Source organism: Sus scrofa, chromosome 6 (assembly GCF_054392235.1).
Source record: "Sus scrofa isolate SSC_HxYL_T2T_F1_AM1 chromosome 6, Sscrofa_HxYL_maternal_Yorkshire_Landrace_v2.0, whole genome shotgun sequence".
NCBI classification, from domain to species: Eukaryota; Metazoa; Chordata; class Mammalia; order Artiodactyla; family Suidae; genus Sus; species Sus scrofa.
The window spans coordinates 54,186,758-54,198,401 of NC_139388.1; the positions used below are offsets into that span (position 1 = coordinate 54,186,758).

Consider the following 11,644-nt stretch of genomic DNA (forward strand, 5'->3'; position numbering starts at 1 on the left):
CTCAGAAGCTCATTCTCCTTGTGACCTGGGCAGCCTGGCTCATGTTGGAGCCTCACAGGGGCTGCTGCTCCCACTGATTTCTGTGTTCTTTACTTTTGCCAGGAGGGTGGGCAATAAAAAAGGACACAGAATATTTGCAGGATGGGAACAGGGCAGTCAGCCGTTTGTGGGAATATTCGTGGAAGGTTTAATGGTGGGGGCAGCTGTGCAGAGCAGGGCCAGTCCCGGCTGGGATGAAGGAGGAGGAAGATGAGAGACAAGGAAGGAGCCGAGAGAGGGAGAAATGTGCATTTACAAGTGACTTCAAAGTGGAGGCTACAAGTGACTTCAAAGATCCAAAGGTCCAAGAGCCCCACAGCTGCCCAGAAGCAGGACCCATGCCACCCTGGAAGCCCTCCCACGGCTGAGCAGCCCCACCGTCATCCTGAGACTTGGCTCTCAGCGCGCTTCAGGGGCAGGTGGTCAGAGGATGGAACATGGCTCCCATCCCTGGAGAGACAGGCACCAGGTGTGGCCAGAACCTGCTAGGGCTCTGCATCCTGATTCCAGTGTCTGAAGAGACTGTAGATCATTCCTTCATTCTTACTCCTTCCATCCTTCCTTCATCAAAGAAAGATTGAGTTTGCTACCTCTTGGGCCCAGTACTAGTTGCAGTGTAGACCGGGGTGTGAAGGAGCCAAGTCCTTTCCATTCACTCTAGTGGGAGTCACATCCAACACATCAGGAAACAAAAAAATACATGATTTCTTTTTAAATTTTTTTTTGCTTTTTAGGGCCACACCTGTGGCATGTGGAGGTTCCCAGGCTAGGGGTTGAATTGGAGCTACAGCTGCCAGCCTCCACCACAGCCACAGCAACACAGGATCTGAGCCGTGTCTGTGACCTATACCACAGCTCACGGCAATGCCAGATCCTTAACCCATTGAGCAAGGCCAGGGATCAAACCTACAACCTCATGGTTCCTAGTTGGATTTGTTTCCACTGTCCCACTATGGGAACTCTGTTTTTATTTTTATTTATTTTTAAATGATTTCTAGTCCAGAGCAAGGAGCTTGTGCCTCAGCTGCCTGAGGGGGAGGCCTAGACATTCCTGTCACTGACTCTGATGGTTAATACAGGTAATTCAGTTCTAGAATAAAGAGAATTACTTCTCCATTTGCTTTCACTTCCCAGGTCAACCTCTCTCCCTCTGAGGTGAGGATGCCCAAGAAGAAAGGATCAAACCAACAGCTGGTTTCTGGGTCCACAGATGCACAATAAACACCCCCCCCCCGGGGGGGGGGGTGGAGGAGAGGCTGGGGCTGGATCTTGGCGTGACTCTGATCACCTAGTTGTGGTCTGCGTAACTCTGATTCAGTGACTGCATCCCCCCTTAACTCGGCATTTCCTCAGTAAATCTTCTCAGGGTTGCCATGTTGTCTGTATATTAAACTTACATCATTCATAATTAACAACCTAAAACTGGGCATAAAGGAGTTGCCAAATAAACTGCCCGCTATTATTTGCATCCATGGCGGAGGCCCTCCCTGGTCTTTGCCCTGGTGGACGAGGAGCTGCCAGGAGCATCTTCACTCCTCTCCTCATCCCTGGGGACACCGACCTTCCTCTGGGGTCTCATTAGTCCCCACAGCAACTGGCTAATGGCCTGGGGACCTGGCTCACCTTGCTTTTCATGCCGAATCTCAGGTGAAGGACCAGGCTCCACCCCTGCCCAGATGTGGCTCTTGGGGCTGAGCCCTGACTGGTGAGCAGCTCAAAGCCTTGGGACTCAGGCAGCTGGGAACTTGCTGCTCCCCGTCAGCCCTGTCCAGGAGCCCAGAACCCAACAGTGGCACAGACCCTCCACTGGAGGCAGGGGCCCTGGGACAGGGTCCGAGGAGGGGCTTCCTGGGGCTGAGCTTCTCTGTGAGGCTCCCAAGGGGCCCTGAGGCCAGGCCCCTACTGAGTCCTACAGTGTCTTCCTCAGGGTCATGGTCACAGGGAAGGGCCCAGGGGGTTGACTGAGACTGATCTCCCTGTGCTGAGTTAGTTACTGCCATCAGACTGGTCCTTCTTTTTGCACAGAATGTCTGTGGGGTCTGGATTCCAGGAAGGAAATTTTATTCCTTTGAATTTTGTCTCCACTGCATGTGTCCTGCACTAAATTTTCAAACTCTGACCCGGGACATAATGCAGAGGGGATGGGGGCACAGTCCAGGCCTGTCAATCCTGAGTCTGTAAATAGAATTCACCCTACCCAACACCCAGACAGGAATCACTCACAGAATACACGGAGTTGTCCAGTCACAATTTCTTTCTGTCTATCATTCTTTGTAACCATCAGAGTGTAGTTTCCTGAGTCTCTCAGGGTGACGTTCTGGAACAGTAGGGATCCATTGGGGTAGATTATCTCTCGACCGCTGTGTGCAGGTCCTCTGATAGTTAGTTGAAAGTCTACTGCATGTGATGCAATTAGTTGGTTTTCCTCTGCTGTATCTCCTCTATACCAGTGGTAGCTTAGAACATTCTCTGTCGCATTGTGGACAAGTAGAAGAATGTTCCTTCCTTCTACAGCATTGAAGGTCACTGATTCAACAGTGATCTGGGCAGTGGTGGGCAGGTTCCAGAAGGTCAGGAGTGAGACTAGGAGGGAAGAGAGAGAAATCAGTTAATATTCTGACTTATGTACTGGGATGGGAACGTGCAGCCCTGAGTTCTGTGCAGATATCTCTTCATCTCTGAGTCTTAGTGTTTGTTTTTATAGTGCGTGCATGCGTGTGTCTATGTGTGTGCGTGCGTGTGTGCATGTGTGTGTGTGTGTGTGTGTCCTACTGGTTGAAGGTCAGCAGCATGACCCCCATTACTTCATCTTCTCTGAACTTATTATTTCCTCTGCCTTCCCAGGTGTGTGTCTGGCTCACTCCCTCACGGCCCTCACACGCCTGCTCACGCTCAGGGGGCTGTTGGGAGCTGCCCTCCCTGAGCACCTGCTCTAAAGATCCCATCTTCACTGTCTTCCTTTCCCTGTTCTGTTTGCTCAAGACACTTGTCAGCACTGACAGCACATTCCGGATCTCTTTGCTTGTCTGTTTCCCCCACATAGAACATGAGCTCCGTGAGGGCAGGGACTTGTCTGATCCTGGGACAGGCTGCAGATACCTGGTGATGAAGGAAGGATTGTCCCCAGGGCCCTCCACACCCTGGTGTTTACTTGTCATTTTCTGAAGTTGGTGGGTAACGTAATGTTTAGTGTCCTGCTTATATTTTTGTCTGGAGTGACAACTGGTAAAGTGTTATTATTGTCATTCTTTTCCAACAATTGTAGCTTAGTGAAGAATACTTGTAAAATATAAATAATTGAGGTGTCCTGCCCCTCACCAATACCAGTTCACTGAGATTTTCCTGTTGCTGAGCCCCTTCCCCCTCCTACCCTGGTCCTCTGTCCTCTCCCCTCAGGTCCAAACAGAAGCCCCCAGTCCCCTCTCAGAGCCTTGTCTCCCCAGGAGACCCCAACCAGGCTCTGTTCTCCCATCTCCAGCCACTCCCTGAAAATTGTCCCCTCTCACCTGCCAGCAGGAGCCTGTGCCAGGGGACATGCCCTCTGTGGCCAGGGGCTGAGGGGGGCTCCATGGTGCCTGGTGCCTGCTGTGTCCCTCCCTGTGAGAGAAGAGTTTCCGCTCCAGAAAGGCCCACAAGCACTGCTGTCTGAGGTGTGAGCTCTGCTGTCCTTCCTCCCTCTGTGCTGGGCCTCCTCCTGGGGCAGGAGCACTTCACTGGGTCACGTGGGTGGGGGCGGGGTCTCTCCAGGACCTTCCCTTTTCCTCCCCTCTTGTTCCTGTCTCCCCAGTGCCCTCCTTCCCCTCCCCTTCTGTCTATATTTCTATTCCCTGATCACTTCTGAGTCCTCCATCTTCTTCAGTAGTGATTCTCCACCTACACACACACACACACACACACACACACACACACACACACACACACACACTATTGTTTGGACAAGCACAACCCTGGGGGTATCTGGGTCATGGGCTCCTTGCAGCTGTGGATTAGGATTCACACTCAGGCTCCCCACACAGCCCTCTCTTAGCTCCTGGCTTTTCCCTCCCGAGCAGGAGCCTGGGTTGGGGGAGAAGCATCAGGAAGCCTTGTCATAGGAATGTCACCCCACTGTGCATGGGAATCAGCTCTGGAACTTTATAAGGACCACGAACACCCAGGTGACACCTTAGAAAAGCTGCTTCAGCAGCTACCTAGGTCATATGCTAGCCAGCCTGGCTGAGACTCCATGATGTGAGGGATGGGAAAGATTCTCCCCTCTCTAGTTCGAGCCAGAAGACCCTGTGAAAATGCAGATTCTGACTCAGCAGGTATGGGGTGGACCTAAAGCCTGCAAGTAACTAGCTCTCAGGTGATGCTGATCATACTGGGCTATGGAACACACTTTCTATAGCAAGGCTGATGGCAGCCCCTCTCCCCTGAGGCCACTCACCCACCCCAGTGTTGGCCTCTGCTATGTTCTGGCCTGGGGTCTGTCAGCACCACACAGATCCAGGCATCTCCAAATCCTATGATACTTTCCTTTTGTGACACAGAACCCCAGCTGGGCATCCAGGGTGGCTCTTCTCCGTTCTCAAAAATCAGAGAAATTTGGATTTACTTCCAGCAGGAAGGTCACAGATGACCCTGGAGGTGAGAATGGGACAGGCTGATTGACATCTGGTTAGGGGACCTGACCTCCATCTCTAGTGTCACCAGCCTGGTGTCTCTTTCCAAGGACAGATACTCAGGTCAGGTGCAGTTCCCAGGTGTGACAGGAAAGGTTTCCTGTGTGTCCTGGGAAGAGAGGACAGTGGTGCTGTGAGGTCAGGTAGCTGTGGGCTCCCTGCTCCTTGGGAAAGTTTTCAGGGAGCCTCTCCCTGAAAAAAATTTGTTAATGGTGTTCTCCCAGCTACTGCAATGAATTCCACTTCTTAATTTTCCAAGGTTTCATTGTTTGTTTGTTTTGCTTCTCAGGGCTGCACATGGGGCATATGGAAGTTCCCAGACTAGGGATTGAATTGGAGCTACAGCCACTGGCCACAGCAATGCTGGATCGGAGCTGAGTTTGTGACCTACACCATAGCTCCTGGCAACACCGGATCTTTTAACACATTGAGCAAGGCCAGGGATCGAACCCATATCCTCACTGATACTAGTTCAGTTTTGTTTGTTTGTTTGTTTTGGGATGCACCTGCAGAAGTTCTAGGCCAGGGATTGAACTTGTGCCACAGCAATGACAACACCAGATCCTTAACCCGCTGAGCCACCAGGGAATTCTGGATATTTGTTGGGTTTGTAACCTGCTGAGGCACAATGGGAACTCTCAAGGATTCAGAGTTTAAACAAATCACAATGTTTTGAGCTCTGCTCTCATGTAACTCTGCCTAGTCTTCAGGAAGTAGGTCTGGGCTTCAGGAGAGAGATGTCAAGCAGAATATTTCAGGACACAAACTGTCCCTACCCATAGGTTGTTTAGTCAGGTGTAGAAATAATCTGTCTGTTGGCTGAGCCTTGGCTCAGAAACTGTTTGTGTTCTCCCTGACACCTGGCTGATTTTCCTGTGGCCACCCTGGCCTTTCCTATGGGTGGTACCAGGCAGGGCAAGAGAGCTGCTGTGGCAGGGTCTCCTAGGCCCCTAGAAGGAGTAGGCGGGGTAGAGCTGGCACCCAGGAGAGGCCCAGAGGGGTCTCACTGAGGGAAGGATGGAAATCAGGCTCCTTCGCCACCTCCTTAGGCTGAACTTAGGGGATTTCACCTGTTGACTTCCTGTGTGTTGTCTGCATGGCCCAATGTCGCCCCCTGGAGGGTATGCCCAGACCTGGGACCAATGTCAGGAGCTGCACCAGGTGTGCTGACCAGGCTCCACAGAGTGTGAGCTGGGTCTGAGCCCTGGCAGAGGTGGGCTCTGACCTCCAGGCTGAGGGGCCTGTCAGTCTGGGTCCTGGTCACCGTGGGTCCCAGGCTTCCCACCTCCATCCCAGTGGAGGGTGGGCCCAGGGAGAGGACGGCCCTCTTGACCCAGTGGCAGGAGAACTGTCCACCCAGGTAGATGTGTGCCTCAGAAGGAGCTCTCTGTCCCTGGGGCTTCAAAGGAAGGGCCCTTGAGGGGACTCTTGAGGCTTTGGGGAGAGTGTGCCGGCCTGTGGGCTGAACCCCAGAAGGCCCTGTGCCTCATTCCTTCACAGCACTGTGTCCCTTTGGGTCATCTGCTCTCAGCCTCCCCACAGGGCCCAGGACCTGGGGCAGATCCACCTGGAGACTCGGTCAAGAGGGCTGTCAGTTCCTCCTCCACCCCAAGGGAGGGGAGGCCCTGTGGGACTCTAGCCCCTCTGAGATGGAGCCATCGCAGATGCTGGGTTCCCTGTGCCAACCCGCACAGGAAGCTCTCCTCCTTCCCCAGAGTCCCGGTGGCTGTGATGTCCCCAGGGGACCCTAGCCAGGTGTCCCCACAGATCAGGGAGCTTCGGGATGAGGAGCTGCGCCCTGATTCCTTTCAGTTCATGCTGGAGCCCCCTCCTCCCCTGTGGCGACTCCAGTTGTGCTGGAGAAACAGAGCTTGTGCCAGGTCAGGTCTCTGTGAGAAGGAGAGGGATTCAGGCTGCTGGCCCAGGCCCTCCAGGGAGACAAGAAGTGTCTCACAGGGTAGAGATGGAAGGGGTTGATCTGGGAATGAGTGGGGGTCTGACTCATCATAGTTAGGAGGCCCCCGTCCTCCTTCCTGACTCCGGGAGGAATAGAAGCTGATCCCAGAGTAGCCGTGGGCACTGACAGGCCTCCTCCCAGGCTGATGCCAGTGGCCTTGTGTCTACAGGGAACATGCTTTGAGCCCCACTTGTCACACTGAAGTTACAGGTTTCTGTCATGTAGTTTCCCTCATTCGTTTAGGGAATATTTACTGAGCATCTGTGATATGTCAGGCAGTGGCCTGGCCCTTGGACTCCACAGAGAACAGGAGAGATGTGGGTCCAGTGTTCACAGAGTTTAGTTTATAAAAGGGAGACAGGCACACAGAAAAATCATGGATTTCAGAAGCTGTTTATAAATGAGAGAAGGACCATGAAGAGAAAGTGTCTGGTGCATTGGGCCTGTAATGGGGTCTCAGCTGGTCTGGGGGTCATGGAGGTCACCCCAGAGAAAATGACCTTTTGACTGAAACCTGAAAGGTGAGCAGACATTGGCCAGAGAAGGATGGAAGGCATGGGGGGAGGAGCTGCCTGAGGAGGGACTGACCTTCATGTAGGCCTGGTTGGATGGAGGTGCTGACAGTCAAGGGTCAGGGGCTGGGAGAGCAAGGAGGACTATGGACTGAGTGAGGCTCTTGAGGGTCAGATTCTGCTGGGCACTGGGTCATGCTAAGGGGCAGTGGGTCAAGCAGCTCCTGGGGAGACTCCAGGCTGTGGAGGAGCTCTGCTTCCCTCTGGTGGCCAAGAGGGAAGCATAGAAGGAAAAGTCATTGTTCCAAGTATTATTTTTTTCTACGGCACCTCAAGAATTTGTTAGGTGTTTATATATCATACTAATGCTTAATCATGTACCATGCTTAAATTTACAATCTCTTACATACAGAGAGGTTTTAAATTCAAGCATGGTACATACAGGATCTTATCTCCCTCAACAAGATTTCATCCAATTCAGGAGTTCCTGTCGTGGCTCAGTGGTTAACGAATCTGACTGGGAACCATGAGGTTGCAGGTTTGATCCCTGGCCTTGCTCAGTGGGTTAAGGATCCGGTGTTGCCGTGAGCTGTGGTGTAGGTTGCAGATGGGGCTTGGATCCTGCATTGCTGTGGCCCTGGCGTAGGCCGGTGGCTACAGCTCCAATTCGACCCCTAGCCTGGGAGCCTCCATATGCCGCGGGTGCGGCCCTAGAAAAGGCAAAAAGACCAAAAAAAAAAAAAAAAAGTCCTTATTTCTCAGATATCCAGAATACCATGTCAACACTAAGTTTCAACAGGCTGAGGACCTTCTCTGCCACTTGTGTGATTTTACTGTAAATTTATTTTAATTTAAGAAATGCAGAGCCACTGGCATGCATCCTGCCTTTTCATACTGACCATCAATTCTGCAGTGAACACCCACACACACACATATATGCACATGTCTGCTATATGGAGTATGATCCAGGAGCTCATTCACTGGGCACACAGTTGTGGGGCTCCCTGTGCCAGGCTTGGAGCTGGTCGGTGGACCCAGCAGAGACAGTATAGGTGTATACTGCCTTCTCAGAGCTCCCAGCTCAGGGATGCTTTTAGAACTGGGGTTCTAGTGAACACGTGTGCACACTGAACATTAAGAGGCCAACATCCCTGATGGGAGGGGGAGGGAGTGGGAGGGATCGGGAGCTTGGACTTATCAGACACAACTTAGAATAAATATACAAGGAGATCCTGCTGAATAGCATTGAGAACTTTGTCTAGATACTCATGTTGCAACAGAACAAAGGGTGGGGGAAAAATGTAATTGTAATGTATACATGTAAGGATAACCTGACCCCCTTGCTGTACAGTGGGAAAATAAAAAAATTTAAATTAAAAAAAAAAAATCTCAAAAAAAAAAGAGGCCAACATCATTATATGTACTAAACTGCAATCCCATTGGGAGTATAGGAAAATTTGTTTCCAGCATCCTCACATTTTATGGGATAATTCTTTGAGCAGAAAGCACGTATGTCCATATGTCCATCTCTCTGCCCACACCCATCCCTCATTTATGCTCTTAAGTGTCTGCCCATTCATCTTTTCACTAAGTGCTTTGGCTCTGCCCTCAGCAGCTCCCTCTAGGAATCATGGTTTCACAGATGGTGCACGTGAGCACAGGTGATTACTGCAGCACCTCTGACACCCGAGGCTGATTATTGACTGGTGGAGGTTTTAGAAGTGGTCGCATCCATGACGATGCTCAGGGAAGACTAAGGGGAAACTAACGAGTTTGGTCTTAAGTCAGTCAGACATGAAGGTAAGTTGAGGCTGCTAGGGAGGGGGAGGGAGGGCACCCTAGGCACCACAATGGCTGGAACATGCCTGCATGACCAAGAACAGCAAGGAGATCATCCTGTCTGTAGCTTTGAACTGGCAATTGAACTTAGGGGTTGTATAGGTGAGTAGAAGTGTGATATGTGCGTCTATCCCAACTGTAGATATGAGGAAGCCTGAGGTCTGGTGTGGTGCCTGGGTGTTGGGGGTCTCTTAGTGTCAGCTTTAACCAGTACTTCACTGTGTAGAGGGTCAGGATGGATCTGGGGGAAGGAGCTGGTGTTCCGAGGCAGTTTTTGTGTCCATTCTGCCCAGGGAGGGAGGAGGGGGATGAGGATGCCCCTACAACACCTAAGGCTCTGGCATGTGGAGTGTAGGGGGTCTCTTCTGGTGACTCTCTTTAGACACATGGCTGGGGGTGAGTGTCATGGCAATGATATTGCCATTCTTCAGAGGTTTGAATGAAGGGGAACCTGGTGTCCAGGGACCTGGAGGACAAGGCTATGGTGAGAATTCTGGATGGGGCTGAGTGGGTTCACATGGTCAGAGCGTGAAGGACTTACAGAAGACAGATCCTCAACTCTCCCTGACTGGAGCTGTGTCTGAGTCCAGGTGAGAAAATGCAGCTGACCCAGGGCAGAAACAAAGGGTGCAGAACAGTGCACAGAGGACCTAGGTGACTGTTCAGGTGTGGCAGCATGTGAGAAGAGGTCTGTCCCCACAAAAGGCAGGGGAGGCCTTATGTGTACTCAGGAGACAGTTTGACTTGTATCTTGAGTGTTTTGACTGCCTGGCAGGGACACCAGATGAGTTAGACCTGAGCCCCTGGGAAGGATGGGTCTGGGTCTGTGGGATCAGATTCTGCTCTGTCCATTGGGATATTTATGGGGAAGAGGAAGCTGAGGGTGACTATCGGGGCCCCAGTTTTTCTTCTCCCCTTGGGGCTCCCAGGCAAATGGAGGAGCCTTCAGGTGATGAGTTCTATCCTGGAGATTGGTCTTCATGCCTCCCCTCCCCCTTGTCCTTCAGGAGGTCCTTGTTCCGCTGGAAGGATGGATAGTTGGCAAAGGCCTCTGATAGCAGGCATGTGGCCTGGCCTGGAGGAGCTGGGAGAGTAGCCCACAGGCTCTGCTCAGTCTTGCTGCCTGGTAGGGGTGGGTGGGGGGGCTCAGATGGGGTTGGAAATAGGAGCCTCTGCTCAGGGGACTTGAGGCTGTCAGCTGATGGGTGTGTCCCCAAAGTCAGTCACCAAAGGTCAGAAGTTAATCATGAAATGTTCCCTCAGTGTTCTAGGCATGATGCTTGTCTGACTCTCAGAGTCAGTTCTCAGCCTCTCTGAGGATGGTCTCTGGGTGCAGCACTCATCTGCCTAAGGAGTTGTCATGCATGTACCAACAGCCACTGTCCAGACAGAAGAAAGCACTCCCAATTTATAAATTAGAGCAGAATTGAGTTATCCTTGTACGTGCTGCTGTGTTGCATCTTTCTCACTTCCAGTGGTCCGTATGGTGTCCTCCCTGATGCCATCCAGGGTTAAGCACAGTGGAGACACTATTTGTGGTGCTGACACACACCAGCTACCCAGGGGCTTGGGAGTTGTGGTCTTTGTGTTACATCTGCTTTCTTTTTATTCTTAAAAATGGAGTATTTCTGGAAAGGAAGAGGTGGAGAGAGCTGCATGGAGTATGGCCTGGGCTCTGTCTCCATAGCTCAGGGGTAGTGAGGATGTTGTGGATGTCACGGGAGGACATGACTCCACATCAGGATGACCAAATCCAGGCTGCCCATGAGCAGTTGGAGTGAGAGAAGATGATGACTGCAGCTTTGAGAGGTGTGGTAGACAAAACATGGGCCCCCAAGGATGTCCACATCCTCATGCCCAGAATCTGAGAATATGCCCCATGATTAAGGAAGCCTACAGATGAAATTAAGGATCACATGATTGGGAGATTGTGGTGGGTTATCTGGCTGGGCTCAATATAATCAAAAGGGTCCTTGTAAATGAAAGAGAGAGGCAGGATAAGCAGCGCCAGAGATGCTATAATGATGGAAGCAGAGCACGGAAAGACATCAAGATGCTACACTGCTGGATTTGGGGCCACAAGCCCAGGAAAGCAGGCAGCCTCAAACAGCTTGAAAAGGCAAGAAAACGAGCTCTCTGTAGAGCCTCCAGAAAGAACAGAATCATAATGACTCCTTGATTTGTGTTGATTTATGCCACTAAGTTAGTGGTAATTTGTTATAGTGGCAACAAGAAACTATAAGAGGCATCACCTTGTCCAATCCAAGATTGGGTTCATGTGGGATAAGAAGCAGCTTAGAGATAAATTATGTGAATCTTTGCAGGTGGTTTTCCTTAACTCTCAGCTCAGGACAAATGACACTTGGGCATTGGAAGAACACCCTCATAAACTGTGGGCTCTGTGCCTTATTGTACATACCAGCTTTATTTGTGTGAGTGTGGGCATCTGTCAAAGTGAACCTATAGGGGAGCAGCACCCACCCCAGGGCCCTTAGGGAAGGACAGAACTGTTGGCCCAGGTGTGTGGTGGGGGCTGCAGGTGAAGCCCAGGTGGAAAAGGGCCCTGGGACACTTTGAGGTAGGAAAGGGAGAGTCTGTCCCTTTGCCATGGGAGCCAGGGCGAGTTTTAGTAG

At 51.5% G+C, this 11,644-nt stretch overlaps 2 protein-coding genes across 4 annotated transcripts in view; one reads left to right on the plus strand and one right to left on the minus strand.

Moving 5' to 3' along the window:
• LOC102158679 (cell adhesion molecule CEACAM5) overlaps positions 1-3,720 on the minus strand; it is a 36,870-nt gene extending 33,150 nt beyond the window's left edge. The window contains exons 1-2 of the mRNA XM_084961014.1: positions 3,546-3,720; positions 2,263-2,622 (exon numbers count right to left, since the gene is read on the minus strand). Of these exons, the coding sequence (XP_084817140.1) occupies positions 2,263-2,622; positions 3,546-3,609 (424 nt within the window). The 5' untranslated portion in view covers positions 3,610-3,720. The remainder of the gene's footprint in view (positions 1-2,262; positions 2,623-3,545) is intronic.
• CD177 (CD177 molecule) overlaps positions 1-11,644 on the plus strand; it is a 203,451-nt gene that overhangs the window by 83,122 nt on the left and 108,685 nt on the right. The window lies entirely within an intron of this gene.